We start from the raw sequence: 27,383 nt of genomic DNA on the forward strand, positions 1-27,383 counted from the left end.
GAAGCATTAATAGATGGATTGAATGCATCCCCTGCCTCTGTCTGGATTTCTTGCACTAGCACCTATCAGAGAAAAATTAGATATTTAAAGATTAACCTACAGTCAACAAGGTGTAGACTTTTCTAAACACTTTAATTTAATTGCTGTTTAAGTGCTAGTGTATTATCATCTCAGCAAAATAAGTATTAACATTCTAAATTAGCTCCAGAACAAAGCAATGCTGACAGGCAAAAGAACAGTATCTGTGGAAATCCAATCTGCTTTTCCAGAACTGACTCAAATGTCCCAAATCAGACCAGGAGCCATCTTTGTCTTCACACGTTCGGTTGCTTTGTTGCCCTGTGTATCCTGCCTATTCTCACCTGACCTCTGTCCAAATCTGCATTTCAGTCCTTCAGCTGTCTTTCCTGTTTTACCCACTTCTTCTGAACTTGAACCACAGCCGCCAATGACACGTTCTCTTTGACGTAACTGCACAACTGTAGCAGTTTATATTCCACCTCAGGCCAATGTCAAGCAGGCTTTTGATGATCTGAGTAATGGGATCAACATGCACGAAACAGCGCATCCTAACGCCTTCACCATCATTTTAGAAGATTTTAACCAGGCCAGTCTGAAAAAATCACCATGCAACTACTATCAACACATCACTTGCAATACCAGAGGAAACAACACACTGGATCATTGCAACACCACCATCAAGAATGCCTACCGTGCTATTCCACACCCTCACTTTGGGAAGTCTGATCACCTGGCTGTACTTCTACTCCCTAAGTATAGGCAGAGACTGAAGACTGCAGCACCAGTAGTGAGGACCAAGAAGGTATGGACAAGGGAAGCACAGGAGCACCTACAGGACTGCTTTGAATCGGTGGACTGGACTGTATTCAGGGATTCATCTTCGAACCTGGATGAATATGCTGCTGTTGTTACAGACTTCATTAAACCTGTGTGGATGAGTGTGTGCCTACAAAGACTTACTGTACATTCCCAAACCAAAAGCCGTGGATGAACCAGGAGGTACGTCGTCTGCTGAAGGCTAGATCTGTGGCATTCAAGTCTGGCAACCCAGGCCCGTACCAGAAAACCAGGTATGATTTGTGGAGGGCTATCTCAAGGGCGAAGAGACAACTTCAAGTGAGGTTGGAGGCAAAATCAGATGCACAGCAATTCTGGCAGGGTCTTCAAGACATTACTTCTTACAAAGGAAAACCCAATAGTATGAATGGCACTGATGCTTCACTACCAGATGAACTCAACGACTTCTACGCACACTTTGAAAGGGAGAACACAACTACAGCTGTGATGACCCCTGCTGCACCTGATGACCCTGTGATCTCTGTCTCAGAGGCCGATGTTAAACTGGCTTTAAAGAGAGTGAACACTCACAAGGCAGAAGGTCCCGATGGAGTACCTGGCAAGGCTCTGAAAACCTGTGCCAACCAACCAGCAGGAGTAACTAAAGAAATTTTTAACCTCTCACTGCTACGGGCGGAAGTTCCTACTTGCTTCAAAAAGGCAACAATTATGCCAGTGCCTAAGAAGAATAATGTGAGCTGCCTAAATGACTATTGCCCGGTAGCACTCACATTGACATTGATGAAATGCTTTGAGAGGTTGGTCATGACTAGGCTGAACTCCTGCTTCAGCAAGGAACTGGACTCGTTGTAATTTCCCTATCGCCACAATAGGTCAATGGCAGACGCAATCTCAATGGCTGTCCACGTGGTTTTAGACCACCTGGACAAAACAAACACCTATGTCGGGATGCTGTTCATCGATTACAGCTCAGCATTTAATACCATCCTGACTGAGAAATTGCAGAACCTGGAGTCTGTAGTTCCCTCTGCTATTGGATCCTCGACTTCCTAATCGGAAGACCACAATCTGTGTGGATTGGTGATAACATCTCCTCCTCGCTGACAATCAACATTGGTGCACCTCAAGGGTGTGTGCTGCTCTACTCTCTCTATACCCATGACTGTGTGGCTAGGCATAGCTCAAATACCATCTATAAATTTGCTGACGATACAACCATTGTTGGTAAAATCTCAGGTGATGACGAGAGGGCTTACAGGAGTGAGATATGCCAACTAGTAGTATGGTGCCACAACAACAACCTGGTACTCAACGTCAGTAAGACGAAAGAGCTGACTGTGGACTTCAGGAAGGGTAAGACAAAGGAACACATACCAATCCTCATACAGGGATCAGAAGTGGAGAAATTGAGCAGCTTTCAAGTTCCTGGATGTCAAGATCTCTGTGGATCTAACCTGGTCCCAACATATCAATGTAGTTATAAAGAAGGCAAAACAGTGGCTATACTTTATTAGAAGTTTGAAGAGATTTGGCATGTCAATGAATACCCTCAAAAACTTGAGCAACACACATCAAAGTTGGTGGTGAACGCAGCAAGTCAGGCAGCATCTCTAGGAAGAGGTACAGTCGATGTTTCAGGCTGAGACCCTTCTTCAGGACTAACTGAAGAAAGAGCTAGTAAGAGATTTAAAAGTGGGAGGGGGAGGGGGAGATCCAAAATGATAGGAGAAGACAGGAGGGGAAGGGATGGAGCCAAGAGCTGGACAGTTGATTGGCAAAAGGGATATGAGAGGATCATGGGACAGGAGGCCCAGGGAGAAGGAAAAGGAGGAGGGGGGAAAATCCCAGAGGATGGGCAAAGGGTATAGTCAGAGGAACAGAGGGAGAAAAAGGAGAGAGAGAGAGAAAGAATGTGTTTATATAAATAACGGATCGGGTACGAGGGGGTGGTGGGGCATTAGCGGAAGTTAGAGAAGTCAATGTTCATGCCATCAGATTGGAGGCTACCTAGACAGAATATAAGGTGTTGTTCCTCCAACCTGAGTGTGGCTTCATCTTTACAGTAGAGGAGGCCATGGATAGACATATCAGAATGTGAATGGGATGTGGAATTAAAACCTGCAGATGAGATAGAAAGATCCAGTGCTTGTTAATGGACCGTTCTAATAATTGCCAAGGAGCTGTTTCAGTTGCAGGCAGCATTTCCACAAATTGCCGCACAGTCAATGAAATGTATTATTTTTCATAAATTCTATTGTATTTCTTTATTTTCCTGTAAATGCCTGAAACTCAAGGTAGTATACAGTAACATGTACAAAGTTTGGCAATAAATTTACTTTGACCTTGACTTTGTACTTTGTCCAGCTTGCTGTCTTTGTATTGCATCTTAGTTTATCAGTTCTTGCATGCTTTGTAAATGGTCTGAAATGTTTTCTTTTTTGCTGTTCTGTGATTTAAAGTGCATTGCTTTTTGCAGCTGAGGTATTTGAACCTTGTCACAATCCTGGGGAGCCAGACAATGGTTACCAGACCGCGAGGAAGAGGCTGTACCAAGCGGGTGAGATCTTGAGGTTTGCCTGTTACGATGGGTATGAGCTCGTAGGGGAAGCTAACGTCAAATGCCTTCCTGGACACCCCTCGGGCTGGAGTAACCCACCACCTTTCTGCAAAGGTAATGCTTGGAGCTCTCCATGTGAAAATTTTTGCCGTTTTTCAGCAGAGCTCTTGACTTCATGGATGTTGTCAATAGGTTTTATTCACACTGGCAGGTTTGACTGTGTTCTCTGATTTGCGCGTTAAGGTAGGCGCTCATGCTTTATACACCTCCAGTTTTAGGAAGGTATTAATAATAGTCGTGCAATCGTCCAAGTGGAGTATGTTGTTCTCCTGAGGGGTTATTCCCTCAGAAGAGAAGGCCTATGCGTGACTTTAATGTGGAGAGGTTGATGCACGGCAGCCACCACACAGTCCTTGATAGATCAGGGTCAAGGTCCTGTGGCATGGAATACCAGACAACTGGGGACCCTTCACTGCCTCAGCCTTCCTCCACGTTCACTGCCATTACGATGCGTCATCATCTGCCAGCTCCACCATTGATGTCTTGGTTGGATTGCTCTTTGTCTGGAACATCCCCCCCCCCACCCCTCGATCTTACTGCTGTGGGCGACCCTACGAGGAGCTAAGCTGCAGAAGGTGTTGCTCTCAGCATCTCAGGAATTCATAAGCCTCTCCACCATGACAAGGTGAAGTTCCTCGTAGAAGTTAACTAATTACTCAGGTTCCAGTCTACCCTCTCCATCACATTCCCCTCAGTGCTCTCATCTGATTGTATCCGGGAGCTCACAGCATTGACAAGTGTTAAGGAACCACTCTTGGGTACAACCGGGTGAGCAATAGTTCAAAATCATCCCAATAATAAACCTGATTCGGATTCTGATTCTATCAATGTGTGTTTTGTTTAACAGGAATGTAGAAATGATTACAAAGTAAAATATCCAGTAAAAACCTGCAGTCCAAGTGATAAGAGATCACTGCACTGCTGCTGCAAAGAAACACATTTCACAACATATGTCAGTGGTAATAAACCTGACTCTAACTCTGAGATCTGTTGCTTATTACCAAGGCTATGATTTCTTCTGTTGTTTCTAATTTCCGTTGGGCTTAGATGTCTATGATTCATGTTAGTTCATCAAAGTCAGATACTTTCAGTTATTAAAATTCACTTGAGATGCATGAAATTTCAGACCACAAATTCAAACTAGCAAACTATTTCAGGTTTCCTTTAGTTATTTTCTTTGCCCCAAGTCTTAATGTTTTTAAAATACCTACAAGCACCTTGTAGCTCTGCGCTGCTTCTGCCCAGTTTTACTCATCCAGCCTTCTTCACCGCTACCGAGCTCCTTCCGCAAATAAAGGAGATTAGTCAATCATGCATATCAACAATTTGAGACAAAGTACACAAAAAAATCATTATGGCTGCTTGACATTTATTGCTGACACATGGTTCTATCAATCAAAAAGTGCCAATATTTCGTATTGGCTTTCAAGAGAGTTAATTTTGTTCTTTGTCGATTAATATTGAAATGTTTAAGCCCTTTGTACAATCAGAACAAACAGCCAAACTGAGTTCTATAAGAATCCCTAAGCCCACATTGAAGAATTGAGAACAAAAGAGATTGTGAATGTGAAGGTAAACCCAAAGGGTTTCTACAAGTATATTAAGAGTAAAAGGATAGTAAGGGACAAAATTGGTCCCCTAGAAGATCAGAGTGGTCATCTATGTGTGGAGCCTCAGGAGATGGGAGAGATCTTAAACAGTTTTTTTTCATCAGTATTTACTCAGGAAACTGGCAGAGTGTATATGATGGAAGGGAAACAAGCAGTAGTGTCATGGAACATATAGAGATTAAAGAGGAGGAGGTGCTTGCTGCCTTACAGCGAGTAAAGGTAGATAAATTCCCCAGGCCTGACATAATATTTCCTCAGACCTTGAGAGAGACTAGTGTAGAAATTGCAGGGGCCCTGGCAGAAATATTTAAAATGTCCTTAGCCACGGGTGCGGTGCCAGAGGATTGGAGGGTAGCTCATGTTGTTCTGTTGTTTAAAAAAAGTTCCAAAAGTAAACCAGGTAATTACAGACTGGTGAGCCTGACATCAGTAGTAGGGAAAGTATTGGAAGGTGTTCTGAGAGATCGGATATAAAAGTATTTGGACAGCTAAGGGCTGATTAAGTATAGTCAACATGGCTTTGTGCATGGTAGATCGTGTTTAACGAATCTTGGAGAGTTTTTCGAGGAGGTTACCAAGAAAGTAGATGAAGGAAAGGCTGTGGATGTTGTCTACATGGACTTTAGTAAGGCCTTTGACAAGGTCCCTCATGGGAGGTTAGTTCAGAAGGTTCAGACACTAGGTATCCATGGAGGGGTTGTAAACTGAATTTGAAATTGGCTGTGTGGGAGAAGACAGAGAGTGGTAGTGGATGATTGCTTCTCAGACTGGAGGCCTGTGACTAGTGGTGTGCCTCAGGGATCTGTGCTGGGACCATTGTTGTTTGTTGTCTATATCAATGATCTAGATGATAATGTGGTAAATTGGATCAGCAAGTTTGCTGATGACACTAAGATTGGAGGCATTGTGGACAGCAAGGAAGGCTTTCAAAACTTGCAGAGGGATCTGGATAAACTGGAAGAAATGGGCCAGAAAATGGCAGATGAAATTTAATGCAGACAAGTGTGAGGTGTTGCATTCTGGAAGGACAAATCAAGGTAGGACATACACAATAAATGGTAGGGCACTGAGGAGTGCGGAGGAACAAAGGGATCTGGGAGTTCAGATATGACATGGTAAATGCCGGCTCACTCTTAAGTTTTAAGAATAAATTGAATAGATACATGGTTGGGAGAGTCTGGAGGGTTATGGACCGGGTGCAGGTCAATGGGACTAGCAGAATAAAGTTTCAGCACAGACTAGAAGGGCCAAATGGCCTGTTTTCTGTGCTGTAGTGTTCTATGGTTCTTTGCAGATGCTGGAATCTGGAGCAAAAACAAACTGCTGGGTGAATTCAGTGGGTCAAGCAGTATCTGTCTGACTGAACTGGAAGAATTGAGAGTTACTTGTTTATTATAACATTGGTCCAACTGCCTAAGCATTGCGCCTTCTTAAAGTGATACCTATCTGATTTTTACTCCAGTTTCTTATGATGAGTACTTCAATGAACGAAGACTTGAAGGTAAGAGAATATGGATGGCAACTTCCATGAGAATACTTCGAGTTTTGTTCATGTTTGAGGATAAATTAACCTATTACATGTCATATAATCTGCCATTACACATAACTGAGTTCTGTGGGCAAAAACACTGTGTTAAAGAGGTCGGAGGAGAATGGCCAGACTAGTTCCAGCCGACAGGAAAGAAACAGTAACTCAACTCATATAATTACATGTTTCAATAATAGTGTGCAGAAGAGCATCTCTGAAAGCACAATGTGTTGAACATAATGGATGGGCTACGGCAGCAGAAAACCACAAACATACACTCAGTGGCCACTTTATTAGGTACAGGAGGTATCTACTAAAGAGGCCAATAAGTGTATTTTAGTGCTGGTGTTAATTTGAAACTTGGTTATGATAAATAAAACTTTCTGCCATACTCTTCCAGGCCCACTTTTACCATTGGGTCCATGCACAGGCTTTGAAGATTACAGAATCCACCTAACCCAGCAATGCCTCAGATCTCAAACTTCAACCTTAATATGTAAATCTGATGCACATTACTAGACCCCAATGGTTAGTCCAAGTCATTTCTTTTGGTTGATAATGTTAAAGGCTGCACGCAGGCAGCTCTGAATCTTTCTGGTCAGTAACTTGCTTGGCTCCATCAATTACAGCTAGACTAACAGGAAAGAATAGGAAGCACAGAGCTACCTTCCTGACAGTTATGTTGGGAGGAGCATGAACAGAGATGGGAGCAGAAGGTGGACGTGTCCCTGCCAAATGAGGATGTTAAAGTCGAGAAAATTCTTGTCAAAATTGATTGAATCTAAGATCCTCCATAAACCCCTGTGTTTTGTAATATGGATTCATAAATGGCCTCTTACCGGACGTCCTAGTTAGAAAGATGGCGCATCAGGTTTCCAATACTGATTCAAAAATGAAGCACTGGATTAATTTTACTGCTTTGATAAGCAATTGCTTTAAATCCAGATCACCAATGGAACCTCTAATCTCTGCTCCTTTAACTACACTTGAAGCTGCAGGGGATATTTCATTGCCGATAACGTTATACTCTCAGCAACTTATGGTCTATGTAATCTCCTTCTCATTTATTTACAAATCTGCATTGTGTTTTTTTGGTGGTGACTATTGCTGCGTGATGAACTGATGATTTAAAACTGTCACAAATCATTGTAGCTCAGGACCTGCTTTTAGGAGTCATGAAAGGTGTTGCGGGTTGAATAGGAAAAGAAAAATAATGGTTATAGTAAACGAATTCTACTTTAAGACCATAAGACCAAAAGACATAGCAGCAGAATTAGGCCATTCGGCCCATCGAGTCTGCTCCACCATTCAATCATGGCTCATCCTTTTTTTCTCCTCCTCAACACCATTTCCCAGCTTTCTCCCTGTAACTGTTGATGCCATGTCCAATCAAGGACCATAATCAATCTCTGCCTTAAATACACCCAACAACCTGGCCTCCACAGCTGCATGTGGCAACAAACTCCACAAATTCACCACCCTCTGGCTAAAGAAATTTCTCTGCATCTCTGTTTTGAATGGACGCCCCTCTATCTTAAGTAAGCCTGCACATTGTGGAATGGAATGGTCCAAAAGAAATACACCAGCAAGCATCTTTCGGTGATGTGGAGGGCACTTCTGAGCAATTCCACCATTTAAACTCCTCAGCTTTCTTTTGTTGACATCTCATACAGCATTAAGAGGAATGGACACTTACTGAAATGTATCAAAAATGTATCATGCGAACACTCCCTCCTTCTTAAAATGTAAGAGCTTTAACATAATCTTAAAGACAAGAGGTTATTTCTGGATTATTTCAGAATTATTTCTGGACTTTGATCTCCCAGTTAATTGGGAAGAATTTTGGGAAAGTATCTGGATTTTCTTGGTGGAAAAGAAAGTTGAAGAGACTTGTGATTTTTAGGTACTTAAAATCCTGAAAAACAGATTAACATTCAAAAAAAACAATGCATTTCTGCAGATCCTGTTGATTGGAGAAGAGGCACTAAAATAATCACTGATTGCATTTATATAGCAAGTTACTCATCCCCAGCTTATTCTAAGTTAATGAAGATTTGTTCTGAAGTTTGTTTTAGGGCAACACAGTGGTGCAACAGGCTGAGCTGCTGCCCTATATTGCCAGAGGCCTGGATTCAAGCTCAGGTGCTATCTGTGTGGAGTTCGCAAGTTCTCCCTGTTGTCACATGGGATTTCCCCAGTGCTTCAATTTCCTCCTATGTCCCTAAGACACGTGGGTTGATAGGTTAATCGGCTGTTGTAAATTGTCCAGAGCGTGTAGGTGAGTGGTAAAATCTGAAGTTGATGAAAATGAGGGAAGAATAAAAAATTGGCTTAATGTAGGACAAGAGTGATCAGCTGAGAGTTTAATCAGTTTGATAGCTGAGAGTGATCAGCCTGGACTCAGTCAACCATTGGTTCTGTTTCCATGCTGAATGACTCTTGATTCAAAACTATAGAGCAGTGCTGAATGCAGAAAAGCCACATAAATTTCTATAAAACTAGATAAATGACTGGAAAACTTGTAATTATTGAATTGTACATTTGTGTGTTTATTCAGTGATCACTGTTAACCAGAATAATTTTCTTAACCCTATTGAAGTAATACCATGACGGATTTACACAAATTGCAGTGCAACATTTTTGCCAAATAGTTTCCCCCACTGTTAAACTCATTCTTGGGCTTGTTTCTGTGCTCAGGATTAGGATTGTGAGCATGCACCCTCTTATTCAGAGGATTTCATTGAATTCAGGTCAATGCTGATATGAAATAGTTGAATGTTGGTTTATTATGGTCACATATACTGAGATAGAGCAAGATACTTGTCTTGCATATCGTTCATAGAGATCAATTTGTTACAACAGTACATGAAGATAGTGCAAGGTATATTTTACCCTGCACAAGGTAAATTTATACTTGTGCATCAAATTGACGCTGTAGGTATGGCATAGCCACGTACCTTACACCGTACCCTACGCCATAGCCTGATGCGCACCTCCTCAAAAATGTAACTACACATCACAGTGACGCAGACCGCAACAACTGTGACTGGTCCGCTTGGTAGCATTGCAATTCATCCTACGCTGCAATAGCTTCCCATTGGGCAACTGAAGGGCAGGGAAGGAACTCTGGCTGCAATGCTTTCCATAAAGCTTTACAGACCTCCAAAATTATGGAGGACCCTGTGCTTGTTGCCAGTTTGTAGCTAGCTGCTACAGCCTGTTGACTTCCACCTGAAGCTAAAACTCGAATGGTGATTGCCAGTCTCTGAGTATACTGTGCGTACACTAATGCGAAATAAATGATTGGAGACGATGAACCAAACCGTCAGATCTACCTGCTGACATCCGAAAATATTTGAAATGCAGTTCCTCGTCCATGTCTCTCAGTGGCACAGAATATTCACCCTCCTTCAGTTTCAGTCACCATTGTTTGAAGTTTGAGTTTCTTCGTGTTGAGTTTCAACATAAAGAAACTCAACACAGTGGCATAGAAACCCCACTGCCAACTAGCATTTTGGCTGCGAATTGCAGAGCGACACAGACATACCAACGCACATATAAATGCTCACAACGGCGTAGCCCACTTGCATAGGCTACAGCGTAAGCTAGTACACACAAGTATAAATCAGCCTTAACAGAGTGCAGAATAAAATGTTGTAGTTACAGAAAAAGTGCAGTGCAGGTAGACAATAAGGTGGAAGGCCACAGCGAAGTAATTGTGAGATCAAAAGTCCACCTTATCGTACTAGGTGCAAGAATCTTACAACAGCAGGATAGAAGCTGGTCTTGAGCATGGTGGTACGTGCTTTCACGATGCAGGAGGGCAGAAGAAAGAATGTCCAGTGTCGATGAGGCCTTTGATTGTGCTGGCTGCTTTATCAAAACAGTCAAACGTATACACAAAATCCATGGTGGGGAGGTTGGTTTCTGTGATGTGCTGAGCTGTGTCCAAAGCTTTCTGCAACTTCTTGTGGTCAGATATCAAGCCACTATGCATCCAGGTAAGACTCTTTAGCCGCTTAAAGAAGTACAGGCACTGGTGGGCTTTCTTGTCTGTTGCATCAACGTAGTTGGATCAGGACAGACTATTGATAATATTCACTCCTGGGAACTTGAAGCCCTCAACATCAGCACTCTGCTGTAAAGAAGGGCATGTGCACCGCTCCCCTTTCCTAAACTCAATGATCAGCTCTTTTGTTTTGCTGACAGTGGGGGAAAGGTTGTAGTCATGACATCATGTCACTAGCCTCTCTATCTCCTTCCTGTTCTCTGATCTATCATCATTTGAGATAAGGCCCATCATGCTGAAAGCAGAATCTGGCAATGCAATTGTGAGTATACAGGGAGTAGAGTAGGGGACTAAGACAACAGTCTTGAGGGGCACCAACATTGAGAACAATTGTTGTGGAGGTGTTGCTGCCTGTTCTTACTGACTGCAGTCTGTTGGTCAGGAAGTTAAGGATCCAGTTGTTGTTATGTTACTTCTGTTTAAACGTACTGTGGGTTAATAATAAAGAATCATATTCTGGAAGAATTAGAGAACTTTTATTTACAGTAATAAACAAACCCAGAATTGACTGTACATTTACACTTTATACTTTATTGTCACTAAACAATTGATATTAGAACGTATAATCATCATAGCGATATTTGATTCTGCGCTTCCCGCTCCCTGGATTACAAATCATTAGTAAATATTAAAAACTTAAATTATAAATCATAAATAGAAAATATAAAAATGGAAAGTAAGGTAGTGCAAAAAAATTGAGATGCAGGTCCAGATATTTGGAGGGTACGGCCCAGATACAGGTCAGGGTCCATTCAGCAGTCTTATCACAGTTGGAAAGAAGCTGTTCCCAAATCGGGCCGTACGAGTCTTCAAGCTCCAGAGCCTTCTCCCGGAGGGAAGAGGGACAAAAAGTGTGTCGGCTGGGTGGGTCGTGTCCTTGATTATCCTGGCAGCACTGCTCTGACAGCGTGCGGTGTGAAGTGAGTCCACGGACGGAAGATTGGTTTGTGTGATGTGCTGCACTGTGTTCATGATCTTCTGCAGCTTCTTCCAGTCTTGGACAGGACAACTTCCATGCCAGGTTGTGATGCATCCTAGAAGAATGCTTTCTACGGTGCACCTATAAAAATTAGTAAGGGTTTTAGGGGACTGGCCAAGTTTCTTTAGTTTTCTCAGGAAGTAAAGGCGCTGGTGGGCCTTCTTGGCAGTGGACTCTGCTTGGTTGGACCAAGTCAAGTCATTTGTGATATTGACCCAGAGGAATCTAAAGCTTTTGACCTGTTCCACTTGCGCACCACAGATGTAAATTGGGTCGTGCGGTCCACTACTCCTTCTGAAGTCAACAACCAATTCCTTCGTCTTGCTGACGCTGAGGGATAGGTTATTGTCTTCACACCGTGCCACCAGGTTCTTCATTTCCTCTCTGTACTCAAACTCATCATTACCCGAGATACGGCCTACAATTGTTGTGTCATCACCAAACTTATATATTGAGTTCAATGGAAACTTGGCTACACAATCATGGCTGTACAATGAGTACAGCAGGGGGCTGAGTACACAGTCTTGTAGGCACCGGTGTCCAGAGTGATTGTAGAGGAAAGCTTGTCCCCTATTTTTACAGGCTGGATCCTGTCTGTGAGGAAGTTGAAGGTCCAACTGCAGATCTGAGTGCTAAGGCCCAGGTTCCGGAGCTTAGGAATCAATTTATTTGGAATGATGGTATTAAAGGCAGAGCTGTAGTCAATGAAAAAGAGCCTTATGTATGCATCTTTATTCTCCAGGTGTTCTAAGGAGGAACGTAGGGCCAGAGAGATGGCATCTGCCATTGACCTGTTGCTCCAATAGGCGAATTGCAAAGCGTCGAGGTTGACCGGTAGGCTGTGGTTGACGTGTGCCATAACCAATCGCTCGAAGCACTTCATAGCAATTGATGTCAGAGCCACAGGTCGATAGTCATTCAGGCATGCCACCTTGCTCTTCTTCGGCACTGGGATTATCGTTGCCTTCTTAAAACACGAGGGGATCTTAGACTGAAGCAAGGAGCAGTTGAAGATGTCAGCAAACACTCCAGCTGGCTCCCTTGCACAGGCCCCATCTGGGCCCGTCGCCTTCCTTAGGTTTATCTTCAGGAAAGCCCTTCTAACGTCCTCCTCGGTGACGATGAATCTCGATGCCACCAGGTCCGGTTCATCCAGAGGGAGGGGGACGCTCCCTTTCTATTCGAATCTTGCGTAGAATACGTTAAGTTCGTCAGGAAGAGAAGCGCCACAGTTACTGATATTCCCAGCCTTTCCTTTGCGCCCAGTGATCTCATTTAGACCCTGCCATAGTCTACTGGCATCCCTCTGGGCTTCCAACTTGGCTCGATATTGCCTCTTGGCAACCTTAATGGCCTTCTGGAGTTCACGCCTGGATTCCGTGTAGCGACTGGCGTCCCCGGACCTAAAAGCCACAGCTCTAGCCTTCAAAAGGGACTTGACCTCACAATTCATCTAAGGTTTCCAGTTAGGGAATGCCCAGATCGCCTTGCGAGACACACAGTCCTCCATGCATTTCCAAATAAAGTCCGTGACAGCTGAGGCATACTCATCGAGGTCAGCTGCCGAGTCCTTGAATACTAACCAGTCCACCAATTCAAAGCAGTCACGGAGGACCTCATCCGTTTCCTCCATGCAACGCGACACTACTTTTGACACCGTTACCTCCCGCTTCAGTTTCTGTTTATAAGCCGGGAGGAGGAGTACGGCCTGATGGTCCGATTTTCCGAAGTGAGGTCGTGGGACGGAACGGTAGGCATCCTTGACTGCTGTGTAGCAGTGGTCAAGTATATTCGGGCCTCTAGTGGGGCAGGAGACATGTTGGTATAACTTTGGCAGTGCCTTTCTGAGGTTGGCCTGGTTAAAGTCCCCAGCTGTAATGAACAAAGCGTCCGGATACCTGGTCTCAAGTTCAGTGATGTTAGCATACAGTATGTTCAAAGCACACTCAACGTCTGCCTGGGGGGGAATGTAGACCGCTGTCAGTATGACCGAGATGAATTCCCGTAGCGGATAGTAGGGATCACACTTCACCGACTGGTGCTCCAGGTCTGGGCTGCAGGAGTTTGTCGGTGCCATTGTGTCCGAGCACCACCCAGTGTTGATCAGTAGGCAGACCCCACCTCCCCTCATCTTGCCCGAAGACGCACGACCACAAGTGAAAGCGAATGCACAATATTTTTGTGTGATACCTTTGCCACACATGTTCCTTTAACTGGAATGTCTGCACCTGAATACCCAGTCACTTTTATATTTGTCTGATGTTACTTTGGTTTTGACTTTAAAGCATTAAACTCAGATTCTGCAAGAAAATTTACTTGCACTCCAGTATCAAGTTTAAACAGAATATTGTTTTGATTTCCTTGCAACGAAATAGTCCAGTCATTCTTACTTTGTTTATTTTCACAAAGCACATCTGTATAAAATTCCTCACGTTCATCTTCAAGCACAGCATTTACTTGTTTCATTTTATTTTCCTTCTTTCTACTTTTACAACAGCATGAAAAATGATTAATCTTACCACAGCCATTGCAAATTTTTCACATGCAGGACACTGATTTGGACAATGTTCCCGCGCACAGCGATCGCATGACTTTTTTCTTTCCAATGCCGTCTTGCTGTCTGCTGGTTTCGTAGACGTTTTATTATATTTCTTGATATATTTGTGCTTTTTTACAGTGTTGACATTGCAGTTTTCGACAAAAAGCTCTTCAGCCTGCAATGTCACGGTCTCAGAAGCTTTGCAAAGTGCCAAAGCTTTTTTAAAATTTAAACCTTGCTCTCTCAACAGCCTTTCTCTCAGAGCATTATCTCAAATGCCACAAACAAGTCTATCTTTAATGAGAGAGTCCGTCATCCAAACTCACATGTTCTGCTACGCTTTCTTAGCTCAGTAACATACTGATCAATTGTTACAGCGGCTCTCTGCACACGTGAAGAATTTATATCGCTCATACGTTAAATTACACTTAGGTATACAAAGTACTTCAAATCTGTCCTTTATCGACATTAAATTGAAATTATCTCCATCTTCAAAGACAACTTTATTATCTACCTCTACTGCGTCATTCTCGATTACATGGAGCAAAAGCGCAGCTTTGATTTTTTCCTATTTTTCTTCATAATCGATGGCTGATAAGTACAGTTCAAACTGTTGCTTGAATATCCTCCAATTCTCAGCTACGTTGCCAGTCAGCTGAAGTTTTGGTAGGGATTGTAAACCTTCCATTTTCCCGTTTACAGTTCAAACTTTTTTCTTCTTCTCTTTTTTTTTCGATTATCTTCGATTCTCGATTCTTCCATATTATTCTTCCAGAACCACTTCTGACACCATGTTATGTTACTTCTGTTTAAATGTACCATGGGTTAACAGTAAAGAATCATATTCTGGAAGAATTAGAGAACGTTTATCTACAGTAATAAGCAAACAAGTCTTAACCCAGCCACGTGCTGGAACATTCTGGCAATCCAAAGGTTAAAAGCCTGGAGAATGTACTTTTTGTGCAGAAAGGGGGTTCTAGAAAGGAGAAGTAATTTAGAGAAAAAAAATACTGGAAATGAAGGGAAAGGAAGTCCAAATAACACTACCAAGAGCAAGAACGTCATCTGGAGGACAAGTGCAGAGACTGAAGGAGAAGTGTGAATTGGTTGAGTATTACACTTTTTTTTTGCACCTGGAAATGAGATGTACTGATACAGACCATTTTGTAAATTGGATTGTGGTCATTTAACTACTTATGTGTTTGTGTTCCAATAGCACAGGTGAACATTAAATGATATTATAGTTTTCATTTCCCACATCTGCTGCAAACTAAAAAACATAGTTTTGCTACTGATTTCATGTACTTCTCAACTATACTAGTCAGGAATTAAAAGAAACAAAATAGATGAGGCGGAAACATTCTAAGGTAAAAGGAAAGTGAAGTATGGCTTGAAGACTGGAGACAGCTTGTGATAGTCAGAGAATTAGAAACAAGCTTCAGAATAAAAGAATGGATGTCGTTGTTCTGTTTTAACCAACATCTGGCAATGACTATGTGCAGTGCAGGTTAATGGTCTGTGAAGTTCTTAGAGCAGGTTAAGACAGTGTAAGTAAGGAAATTAGTTTAATCAAAGGAATAAATCTCCAGGAATGATTGATCAAGGGATTCTAAATGAGGAATTGTTTTAACAAGTTATCAGTGGGAATTCAGACTTTGTGAAATAAACATGATTATAGACTGGAAGCAGGCTGGCATACACTAAGGGTCAATACACCAACGTAGCAGTCTGCTAACTTCGCTAAGCAGTAGCGATAAACTGGGAGATCAGCTCACTTCACTAAGACCCAACGTCTTAGAGGCCTAATAACTTGGAAAGTGACCCGCTGGTTGTAGTGAGGAAAGAAACAGTGGGTCCTCTCTAAGACATCTACAATGGTATCTCGAACCTTAAAGTCAGGCAGATGAGCAGGATTACAAACTCAGGAAAATCTGCAGATGCTGGAAATCCAAGCAACACACACAAAATTCTGGAGGAGCTCAGCAGGCCAGGCAGCATCTATGGAAAAGAGTAAGCAGTCGAACTTTCAGGCCAAGGCCCTTCATCAGATGTCCTTCATCAATAGCAGGCTGTTGCTGAGGTAACAAGAGATAACCAGAGGCCTGAATTAAGTCAGAGAATTAAATGATAAGTAACACATAGAGTGAGGTTCTAGTACAAACTGTGAGGAGCAATGAATTCCAACTTCCTCTATAGCTGATTGACTCATTCCCAATAACGATGATGCCCCACAACTAGTGAAGTGGGTAATGGAGGTGATATTGTGGCAAATAGTAGTGCACTTGGGAGGAGATAAAGAAGTCCTGTAGTGGACAATCAGTGTGGTATCTTCCCATTGAAGGAAAACAAAACGAATTGGAGAGAGTCGAGTCTTGGAAATTAAATATTGGGTGTAGATAGGTTAAATGCAAGCGGGCTTTTCCCACTGACGTTCGGAGAGTCTACAACTAGAGGTCATGGGCTAAGGGTGAAAGGTGAGAACTTTAAGGGGAGCATGAGGGGAAACTTATTCACTCAGGGGATTATGAGAGTATGGAACGAGCTGCCAGTACAAGTGATGCATGTGAGTTTGATTTCAACATTTAAGAGAAGTTTGGATAGGTACGTGGATGGCAGGGGTATGGAGGGCTATAGTCCCAGTGCAGGCCAATGTGGGTAGACAGTTTAATGGCTTGGCATGGACTAGATGGGCCAAAGGGCCTGTTTCTGTTCTGTACCTTTCTATGACTCTACTTACTGAACCTGGGAACAGCTCAAGAACCTAACATTGCAGAGAGACCTCAGGACCAACCTTCACAAGGAATTAATCTGAGTCTGGTATTCAGAGAACAAAGGAAAAACCACAAGCCTTACTGAGAGCGATCACCTCTTGGCTTGACAGGTGATATTCTGCAGAAGGTGTGAGTGCTTGCACTTCGTCTTTGTAATTAAGAGTTTGATTGAAGTTGAGTAAATCTTTTACCATTTGTTGGTACAATTTTAAGGTAGCTGTGAATTCAACACATCAGCCTCCATTGGACAGCTTGCTCACTCTCCTAATCACAATCTGCTAGCTGATTTTTGATCAGATTTCTATTATGCCAGTTCCAGGTACAGTAAGCCAAGTTTTATTTAGGAAAACTAATGGAGAGGGAAGTGTTTACAAAGATGATAAGCAAGCTTATATTGACTGAAATATTATTTGTACTGGTACAAATGAGGTGAAGAAGAAAACCAATAAATTCGTTTAGATTTATGACCTTTCCTAAAGTATTCTGCATGGGGTCAATGAAGGGCAAAGTTTTATCACCAAAGAGTGAGAACAAGAGATCAGGAGACTTTGGTTTCTATCACTAATTGTTAGGGTTTGTGATACCTACTCAGAGCATTACTGTCCATAACCTAAATCCACAATAACTCATAACATGGGATGCAGATAAATGAAAGCTAAAGAGGAAATCAAATGGAATAATAATTTAACAAAAGGAAGTGAACTAAGTGGTGAGTTTTTCCAAATGACCTCTTTCTGCACTGTAAATTTTTAATTTAATGGAACCAGGATTCAACTGAAGCAGAAGACTTATCAGCGAATATCCAGTTTTAAACTCAGTTATAAATTCTTCACTTGGTTGGATTTTTAAAAGCTGGGAGTACCTCTATCAACCTCTCCCTCTGTAAACGCCATAACGTGACAGTGGTGTATGTGACCATTAAGAAACGCATATTTCTTCACGGGGTCAGCACAGCTATTTCTCTTCCAGTGTCCAAGGCAGCGGCATCTGTGAACCAGATGGAAGCAAGTAATATTGCCTTTGCGGTGCTTATCCCCATGATTGTTGTGGCTCTGATCATTTGTGGAATCTATTTCTACTTCATAAAGTAAGTAGTTATAGGAAAAATAGACAATGGGGTTTGATGTTACTGTTGCTGTTCTTTTTTGCGAGGCAGGGGGCTGTGGGTTTGACGTTACTGTCGCTGGGTTTTTTTCACAAGGGAGGGAGTTGGGGGTTTGGAGTTTGTTGTTCCAGCTGCTGTTTTCCGTGTGGGTGACTGTTCGCTTTTTGGGCGGGGAGGGGGGCGGGGAGTGGTTTGGGGTTTGTGAGTTTTGATTCTTTTTCTTTATCATGCGGGAGGGGAAGGGATTGATGTCTGTATCTTATGGCTATCTGGAGAAGGCAAATATCAGAGTTGTATTGCACATGCATACTTTGGCAATAAAGTGAGCCTTTGAAGCTTTGAAAACTTCAAAGGCTGCTTGGAAGCTTAAATGAAAGCTAGAAAAATTGAAGATTGTAAATAGTGTGGGTGGGTGGGAGCAAGGAAAACAACTTGTTTAGCTGTTGTTGTTTTCTTGTTTGTGTTCTCTGTTGTGCTGCCAGCTTTTGTGGGCATGCTATGTTGGCATCAGAATGTGTGGCAATACCTGCAGTCCTGACCCTTACTCAAACTTTCTGTTTAAGCTTGCTAAGTATATTTTGATAGGCTCAGGGATTCCATATTACTTGCATTATTTAAGCAGGACACAACGTATCAATGCAGCTAAAAAAGAAGGCAAGACAACTGCATTTCATTTCATATTTCATTTGGAGTTTGAGAAGATTTGGTTTGTCAACTAAAACACTCAGACTTCTACAAATGTACCATGGAGAGCATTCTGACTGGCTGTATCGCTGCCTGGAATGGGGTGGGAGGGGAGGGCTACTGCACAAGATCGAAGTAAGCTGCAGGAAGTTGTAAAATTAGTCATTTCTATCATGGGTACCAGCCTCTTTATTATCCAAGACATCTTCAAGGAGCGGTGCCTTAGGAAGGCAGTGTGCATCACTAAGGACCCCTGTCACCCCAGGACATTCTCTCTTCTCATTGTGACAGTCAGGAAGGAGGGATAGAAGCCTAAAGGCACACACTCAACGATTCAGGAACAGCTCCTTCCCCTCCGCCATCTGTTTTTTAAATGGACATTGAACCCATGAACACTACCTCACTACCTTTTTTGTTTCTGTTTTTATTTTACACTATTTATTTTAACATAACTGTTTAAAGTAAATGTATTTATCACATATTTCATTGCACTGTTGCTGTAAATTTAACAAATTTCACAATTAGTTGCTGGTGATATTAAACCTGATTCAGATTCTAAAGATGAGCCAACATTCGCACTGTATGACGGAGGACTCTTCTGCCCGATATACCTTCCTTATTTTTTCCTATGAAAAGACTTGACCGAACCCGAGGCAACTTGATTTAAGATTCATTTTTCTTCCCAGGTTCCAGGGAAAGTCCACCTTCAGGCTGCCGCTGGCTGGCCCTCATCCCTACAATCACATCACTGTGGAATCAGCCTTCGACAATCCGATCTATGAGACTGGAGTAAGTAGTGAGCCCCTCCAGCTGAGGGACTTGGACCGTGAAAGTGCACCTGCCCTAACCTGATCTGCTTTCATCACGTCACTGCCGTCCTCCCACTGACTGCATGCCCTTGGGATGCAACCATACTGACACCACTCCCTGCCATCTCCCAAGTGTGTTGCATTATGTATTTAAAGATCGTCACCATTCTAATTTATTTTCAATCCTCAGTTTTGTTCTGGTTTTCTATGATATATTTGATGTCCATCTTCCTTTTTAATTTGTTTGAAAGTATGAAATTTTATTAGAAAACTGTAAAAATAGAAAGAATTCTGTATAAGTTAGCATGTTTGTATTTATATTCTTGTCAGCATCTCTGGGCATCTATTGTTTCAGGACTGATGATAGTGCTAATATGGAGCTGAGTCTCTGGCTGTAGAACTGTAGAACTGAGTAAGAACTCACATTGAAAGCACAACGGGTGATTCAAACACCCATCACTCTCAATCTTTGAAAGATCTGAAATGGAAATCCAATGCTTATTGGGCCATACGACAGAGTCGATAGGACTCTCAGCTTTCTCCGAATCCAGTTTAAAAATAGCAGCTTCAGAGGGAAAGAGAGGCAGGTGATGCATTGGCAATCTTGTCAATACAGCTGTTGACATCAGTAAGTAATGAATAACTTGTGTCCAAAACTACTCAAATCGATTCCGACCATTTTCAAGAAGAAGGCAGAAGTAGTTTCCAAAATGTTGATATTTCCGGAGTATCTGCTGATTACTGGATGTCCGATAAGCATGTTTAGCCTTTTAGTAAACATCCTAAAAACCAATTGAACTTAGATGTCAGGGAATTGTCATCAAATAAGGACAGGCTTTGAAAGCACCAGGCTGTGATCGCCAGTTCAATACCGTATGATTTAGCTGATATTGTTCTCTGCTGCTTGGGCCTGCGGGCTTTGCCCCATTCACTTCAATTGAAAAGGTGCTTGACACTCAATCTCGACAATTTTCCCTGTTAAAATATTCATACAATACACCCTGTTGTCCAGCACTTCATGGTGCTGTAGAACGTTTAGAAGTGAAAAAGGCCAATGCTTGCTTGTGGGCCCGATTTTCATCTGTTCACTAATCTAGGCAGGGAGGTTGAAGTATAAAGCGCCTTGAATTCATACCAATTCTTTTGCTACACCTGGCGAATGGAGGGGGAAACCCATTTTAAATTTATATATTATAGAGCGTGTAAAATGCCTAATATAGTGTAAGCATTACACAAAGATTGGGTATTTTACGCACTCTTTAATATGCAAGGTATTTTTGCATTAGTAGACTTTTCCATTGAGAATGTTTTTTTCCGAATGTCCTAGCGTCTTCATCTTCCATACTTTCATATTTCCATACAATATAGAAAGAGACAGTCTGGGTCATCAAGTCTATGTCTGCTTTTAGAACATCCCGATTAATCTCAGTCCTGGATTTACGTTTGTATTTCCTCTCGTGCACCCATTAATTCCTCTACCATCCACCTGCTTAGGGTAAAGTTACAGTGACTAATCAATCTAGCAACCAGCACGTCTCTGGATATAGAACCAATGGTAAGGCATTTTAGGAGGTCTGGCCTCTTTATTCCCACAAAGGAGAAGGCAAGTTTCTCATCTTGCAGATTGCCGACCAAATTTATAGTCTGGGGATGACAATTTCCAGCCCTTGTCATGCACAAACCACTCTCTCCTCCCCTCACTGCCAGAATCACGTTAGTATAATTGTGCTGGGCATTATAAGCTAAAGCAGCCACACTTCCGCAGGAGACTCTTAACCACTTTTCGCCATAAATGAGGCACAGCACAACAAAAGGCAAGAATAAAGATCACCGCTGCTTCGCCACTCAAGTCTCAGATGGAGTCTTGTTCCACCTGCCAGCTGGAATTCTCTCCACAACAAGGCCGAGTCTTATTCCTCTGTTTAAGTGCAGGCCCAATAACCCGGGTAAGTGCACACAGCTGTTGGAGCCTTTCGCAGGGTCAAAGGGCATTCAACCAGCAGCTCTAAGGGTGTTGGCAGAAGCTACCTGAAGCACATTTACAACCAGACCATTGCCCCTGGTTTGATCAAATGTTCCTCCCCTAACATGATTACTGAGGGCTTGGCTCCACGGTAGAGAAATTAGGCCAGCATTAAATACACAAGTACTTCCAATTTAGAGTCCACTGCAAGTACATTACACAGTCTCTACTACATTACACAGTACTCCCCTCTGTTATTACTATGACTGTTATTACTGCCAGTTATAATGTACTGGCATTACAAACTGAACCTACATTCCATCAATGTTAGGCAGGCAGTGTAATCCAACCAATCTGATTCATTTATTTATTTATTATTAGTTCTTTTTATGTATTTGCACAGTTTGTCTTTTTTTGCACGCTAGCTGTTCATCTGTCCTTGTTTGTGCATAGTTTTCATTGATTCTATTGCATTCCTTTGTTCTACTGTGAATGCCCATAAGAAAGTGCATTTCGGGATAGTATACGGTGACATATATATACTTTGATAATAAATTTACTTTGAACTTTGAACTGCAGCCAAAACAAAATCAGCCCCATCTTTCAGATGTCATGTAGGAGCTACCACATTTTGTATCTTTATTTCAAATCCCTCTTTCATGGACTCTTCGATATGTTGAAAGCAATCAGTCCCTGCCTCAGTTAATAATTAAACAAATTACATTTCATTCAAGCACATTAATCATTTAATTGTTGGCATTGTCCAGAATCATTTATCCTATTTCCTCTGTGTACTCTAAAACTCCAGTGAATCGGATGAGTAATCACCAGGCTTCTCAAGCCTGCCCCATTCTTCAATAGTGGATCTAAGCTTGCTTCAACTCTATTAGGCCATTCATTACCTATAGCTCAATTCCCTGATCTTTCAAAAATTCAGCTGCTGCCTCTTTACCTTCATTGATCTAGCATTCACTAGAGAATTCCAGCAAGCAACCACCGTCTGCGAAAGGTTCACACAAACCTCAATTTAAAATGACCACCCAGTTCATTTGTACCTATAGGCACCTGCTGTATTTCTGTACTTTTGTGGTCTTTTACTGCTGTAACCCACCCACTTCAAGGTTTGACGTGTTGTGCTTTCAGGTACACTCTTCTGCACACCAGCGTTGTAACACATCAGCTTCCTGTCAGTTTGAACCAGTCTGGCTCTTCTCCTCTGACTTCTCTCATTAACAAGGTGCTTTCACCTACAGAACTGCCACTCACTGGATTTTTTTTGTTTATTTTTCACACCATTCTCTGTAAACTCTAGAGACTGTTGTGTGTGAAAATCCCAGGAGTTTCTGAGATTCTCAAGCCAACCCCTCTGGCACCAACAATCATTCCACAGTCAAAGCCACTTAAGAGCTTATTCCTTCCCCATTCTGACGTTTGGTCTGAATGACATCTGAGCCTCTTGGCCATATCTGCATGCTCTTATGCATTGAGTTTCTACCACATGATTGGCTGATTAGATATTAGCATTAACGAGCATGTGTACGGATGTACCTAATAAAGTGGCACTGAGTGTGTATACCCTTGTTGAGATTCTTCCACTAGTGGAACCGTATTGACATCTAATCTATCACGCTTTCTTCAGATAGTATAAGTTTCATTAAGATCACCCATCACCTTCTAAACTCCATATGCATACTCAGAGCTTGTCAGGACGGAACACGTCAATGGGACTGAGGCTACAGCTTATTAATACCTTCCAAAAGGCAAGAGGAAACCACATGGTGAGCAGACAGCCTTGCCACCTGGTTGTAGGGAGTAAGCAGTATTATTCCTCAGTGCCATCTGCACCCTTAAAACTGGGCAGAAAATCATATTTTATGGAAGAAAAGTTTCCAAGAGATCATTGGTGTTGGTTTATTACTGCCACATGAAACAAGATACAGTGAAAAGCTTGTCTTGCATTACTGTTCATTCCAATAGATTTAATAGACTAACCCTCATGTCCCCAGCATTTTTGAATAAGCCCATCACTGTTAAAGGTCCCAATGAGGTTTGAAAAGGACTGACCTGATAGACAGTGCAGGGTCAAGGAATATAAAGAGCAGCACTATCTTAATTAGTCCAGAATCAAAATATTAAAGCAGTGGCTCCTGCACATGTCTGAACCCCAGTTAAAGATAAAATGTTTTATAGTTTTAGACCTCCACTTATTCGCAAATAGAGCTGATATTGAATCTTTATTTATAGTACCATGCACAATCAGATTCCATGGAAGAGAACACTGTATTTTGAATCCATTCTCCACTTAATCAAAATGCCAGGTATTTCTCAAACCAGAATGGCCAATGAAGCTCTCAGATATAAATAACACTGACCAGAAGGCATTGATGATATTACTGCTTAATCCATATATTCTATTTACATATTTGACATTACTTTGTCAAATATTTGAGGCACAGTTAACAGCAGATGGGGTATCTTTATATTCAGTCCAAAAACTTTATTTGCAGTGATGATGCCAGTTTGAATATTAAATGCATCAATATTATAAACATTTAATGGCATTCGTATTCAAGGATTATGCAGCATTAACAGTATAAAGAAGATTACGGTCAAGTCAGATCCTGTGGCTGCTGATCAATATTATCTCTCATAACTGTCACTGAGTACTAATTTATCATTAAAGTGTGTAGCATCAGTTCATTTTGTTTACTGTTTCTTACTTCTTGTTCATCTTCAATTTTTCGTGATGAAGTAGCAGGAGACAGGTGTGAAATACCCTTGGCATTGTTTTCTGGCGCAGCAGCCAAGCAGAAGTTAAAAAGCCACTGATGCCCAGAATTAACACACATTTCACTTTTTGGTTCCCGTCAGCTTCCCTCGTGCAGGCAGCGATTGCCATTCAAACTATAAGAGAGATCACAAGACAAATATAATTTTTTGTTAACGTCTTATTTTGTTGTGAAGTCTGATTCGATAGGACAAGAAGAGGTAAATAGATTGACATGGGCTATACTGGGCTCAGGCTACTGACTGGACAGGAATTTGGCTCAAACTGCACCAAAATTCTTGATCCAATGTCAATTTCACTTATGTCAGTCAAAAAGCTACAAATTGTTGTTTCTGGCCTCAGCCAACTCAGATTTCTTTTCATTCCAGTCACACATTTCAGCTATTAGTTGTGGTTGTCATCTGTAAACAGTTTAATCCTGACCCTGCTACCGCTCCATTGGCTTGTCAGCGTTTGATGTCCATGCTTCTGAAGCTGTCACAATTGCCCCTTAGTGGAGGTTGGGAAAATGTCTCCACTTAGACTGATCCGAATGAAACCGTTGCCAAGTTGTCAATAATATAAGCAGCACCATTTCAGGAGGAAGTCACAGAGTCTCTGTCATCCAGTGCGATCATTTCTGTTCCACGGTCATTACCTCTGTGATGGTCGCTGGAAAACACCTTCAGATATTGACATTATGTGAAAAAATAAACTGACAAAACACGTTTGAGTGATTCCACAAGCGCTCCATCATTCTTAACAATTGTGGTCCCGCTCTGCAATGGAATTAGCTTCTACTTGCTTCAGCAAAGAGCTGGCATAAAAATAATGAGCTGAATGGCCTGCTTCTGCATTGTTCGGTTTCCATGGTCCTAATCAATTTTTATACACAAGAATGTCCCAAGGATAATGTTGCTTTATGTTATACTCCTGTTAAGTTGATTTTTCATTGACAATTTTATCTGCTTCTTAGAATATCCCCGTGTTTATGCTCATCAAAACAGGTAAGTCCTAGACGGATTTACAATGAAACAGCAGTAAAGGGCCTTGTTGTCTCTGTTATCCCTCAGTTCACCAACACAATTCTCCAGTTTGTGTTTTTTTTTGCAAGAGTCGTGTTGCTGTTTAGGGCATTTAACCCTCATTTCTTCTCCATTTTAAAACAGATAGTGAAGAAGCACACAGTCACTTTTAGATCCAAGTGCCGAAACCAGCTTCAAGATCATGATACTAACAGCCCAAACCACACTTCAAGGTTAAGGTTAATGGCAAAAGGTCACAGTACCATTTTATATTAGACTTGCAGCAAACGATGACACATACCAGCATTCGATATCAGGACCACCCACGAGGTGATGGGTTGTCCTGATAACCTACTTACCATCAGTTTCCATCCATTGCAAAATGATGTTAAACACATAAACAAACATCGTGCTGCTGTGGTACTGCAAGTGCAAGTTTCAACATCACTCCTATAACGTTGGAAACATTCCTGACACTCTATGCTCCAACAAATGTGCTATTCAACCATTATCCTATGTTATGAATCTCTTCTTTAGATTTGCTTTACATTGTCCCTTTGTAATGGTTCAAAAACATTATTTGTGCCCTTGGCTTCCATCTCAACTTCTCACTAGGTGGCCCCACCTCAACATTCATTAATTTTTTTCCCTCAGTATAAGAAGCTTTCATCTGCACATCAGTAATGATGTGGGAAGAGTGGCAAAATCTGTGGTCCTAGAACTCAAAGTACACGTTTAGACAGTTGGGCTTGGCAGCAGATAAATATAACAATATGATGTGACTTCGCAGATGGCGAGCTTTGACACAGACATTCGATGTACTGACCGAGCAGTTCTGCATTTCCACAAGTGGGAAAATAAATCGACCTTCAAACTAGCCAAAAAGGCCTCAACTAAATTTACAATACATGCTAGAATCACAAAAGTTAAAAGAACATGTATTATCAAAGTACGTACACATCACTTTTTACTACCTTGAAATTCATTTCCATGCAAGCAAAAAACCCTTAAGTTAAAAGCTTTGCGATTGTCCTTCCAATGTAAGGCACATGTAGCCATTTCTCATACTGGTAATGCACCGCACAGATGTGTGATTATTCTTCGTCTAACTGCAGGCTTAAACAATAGTGTGAGTGTTCTTGGGTAATGGGAAAAATATGGAGGATTTCAGGGATGCATTTTGCTTTCGACTGAAAGTCAACATGATGATTAAGCTGATTAAAATCAGGAAGCTCTGCCGTAATCCATTTGTGTCTTTACCTTCTCCCTGCTCATTTTTCATGCCATCATTTTGGTAAGAAGATGGAAGAAGAGCAGTGAAATTTTAAGCTGTGATTGTGAAGTTCGGTGAGTAGTGTCAGGGAATGGTGTCTTTAAATTCCCTTTATTGTCCAACAAAGAAAAGCTATTTTAGCAGTGAAGTCCCCTCCTCACTTGCTTAAATAGCATGACCACAGGCCCAGAACTCAGACGGCATGGTTTATTGTACCAGTTTATTGAGCTGCTTCCTCACAGCTGCAGTGACCCAGTTTCAATTCTGACCTCCGTTGCTCACTGTGTGGGGTCTGCATGCTCTCGCCTCTCACTGTAACTGCATACGTTTCCTCTCACCGCACCGAGGTGTGAAGATTGATAAGATGGCTGTGAATTGCCCCAAGAGAGTAAATGAGTGGCAGAATCTGGAGGAAGTCAATGGAAACGAGAAAAGAATAAAATGGGATTAGTGTAGGGCTCAAAGAGCGAAAAGGCCTCGCTGTATCACTATGATTCTAATGCCCTACAGGCTGAAGTTCTAAGAAGCAGCTCAACATACAGGCAGGCTTTGGTTCTCATGTGAAGGAGGAGAATGGGCATAGTAAAGTACTTTAGTCAGGTAAGACTGAAAGAAGACATTATTTGTGTCATCCGGACAACTCTGGTTTCCATTCCCTCTGCTCTCTTCAATTCTCATTCTCTCTCTCTCTTTCTCTTTCTCTCTCTCTCTCTCTCTCTCTCTCTCTCTCTCTCTCTCTCTCTGAATCATGAAGCACAGTGGTTTTCTGAAGTTTCCAGTCCTGGTGAAAGGTCATTGACTGAATGTTGTTTATCTCTCCACCGA

At 41.9% G+C, this 27,383-nt stretch overlaps 1 protein-coding gene across 3 annotated transcripts in view; it reads left to right on the forward strand.

Annotated features, from left to right (window-relative positions):
• Nucleotides 1-27,383, forward strand: part of sez6b (seizure related 6 homolog b) — a 950,260-nt gene that overhangs the window by 919,485 nt on the left and 3,392 nt on the right. The window contains exons 13-16 of one of the 3 annotated variants that reach the window (XM_072242771.1): nucleotides 3,296-3,490; nucleotides 6,509-6,547; nucleotides 17,902-18,019; nucleotides 19,408-19,510. In XM_072242771.1, the coding sequence (XP_072098872.1) occupies nucleotides 3,296-3,490; nucleotides 6,509-6,547; nucleotides 17,902-18,019; nucleotides 19,408-19,510 (455 nt within the window). Of the gene's footprint in view, nucleotides 1-3,295; nucleotides 3,491-6,508; nucleotides 6,548-17,901; nucleotides 18,020-19,407; nucleotides 19,751-27,383 lie in introns of those variants that run through there. The other 2 variants (XM_072242770.1, XM_072242772.1) reach the window with 2 other exon arrangements.

Source organism: Mobula birostris, chromosome 25, assembly GCF_030028105.1.
Source record: "Mobula birostris isolate sMobBir1 chromosome 25, sMobBir1.hap1, whole genome shotgun sequence".
NCBI classification, from domain to species: domain Eukaryota; kingdom Metazoa; phylum Chordata; class Chondrichthyes; order Myliobatiformes; family Myliobatidae; genus Mobula; species Mobula birostris.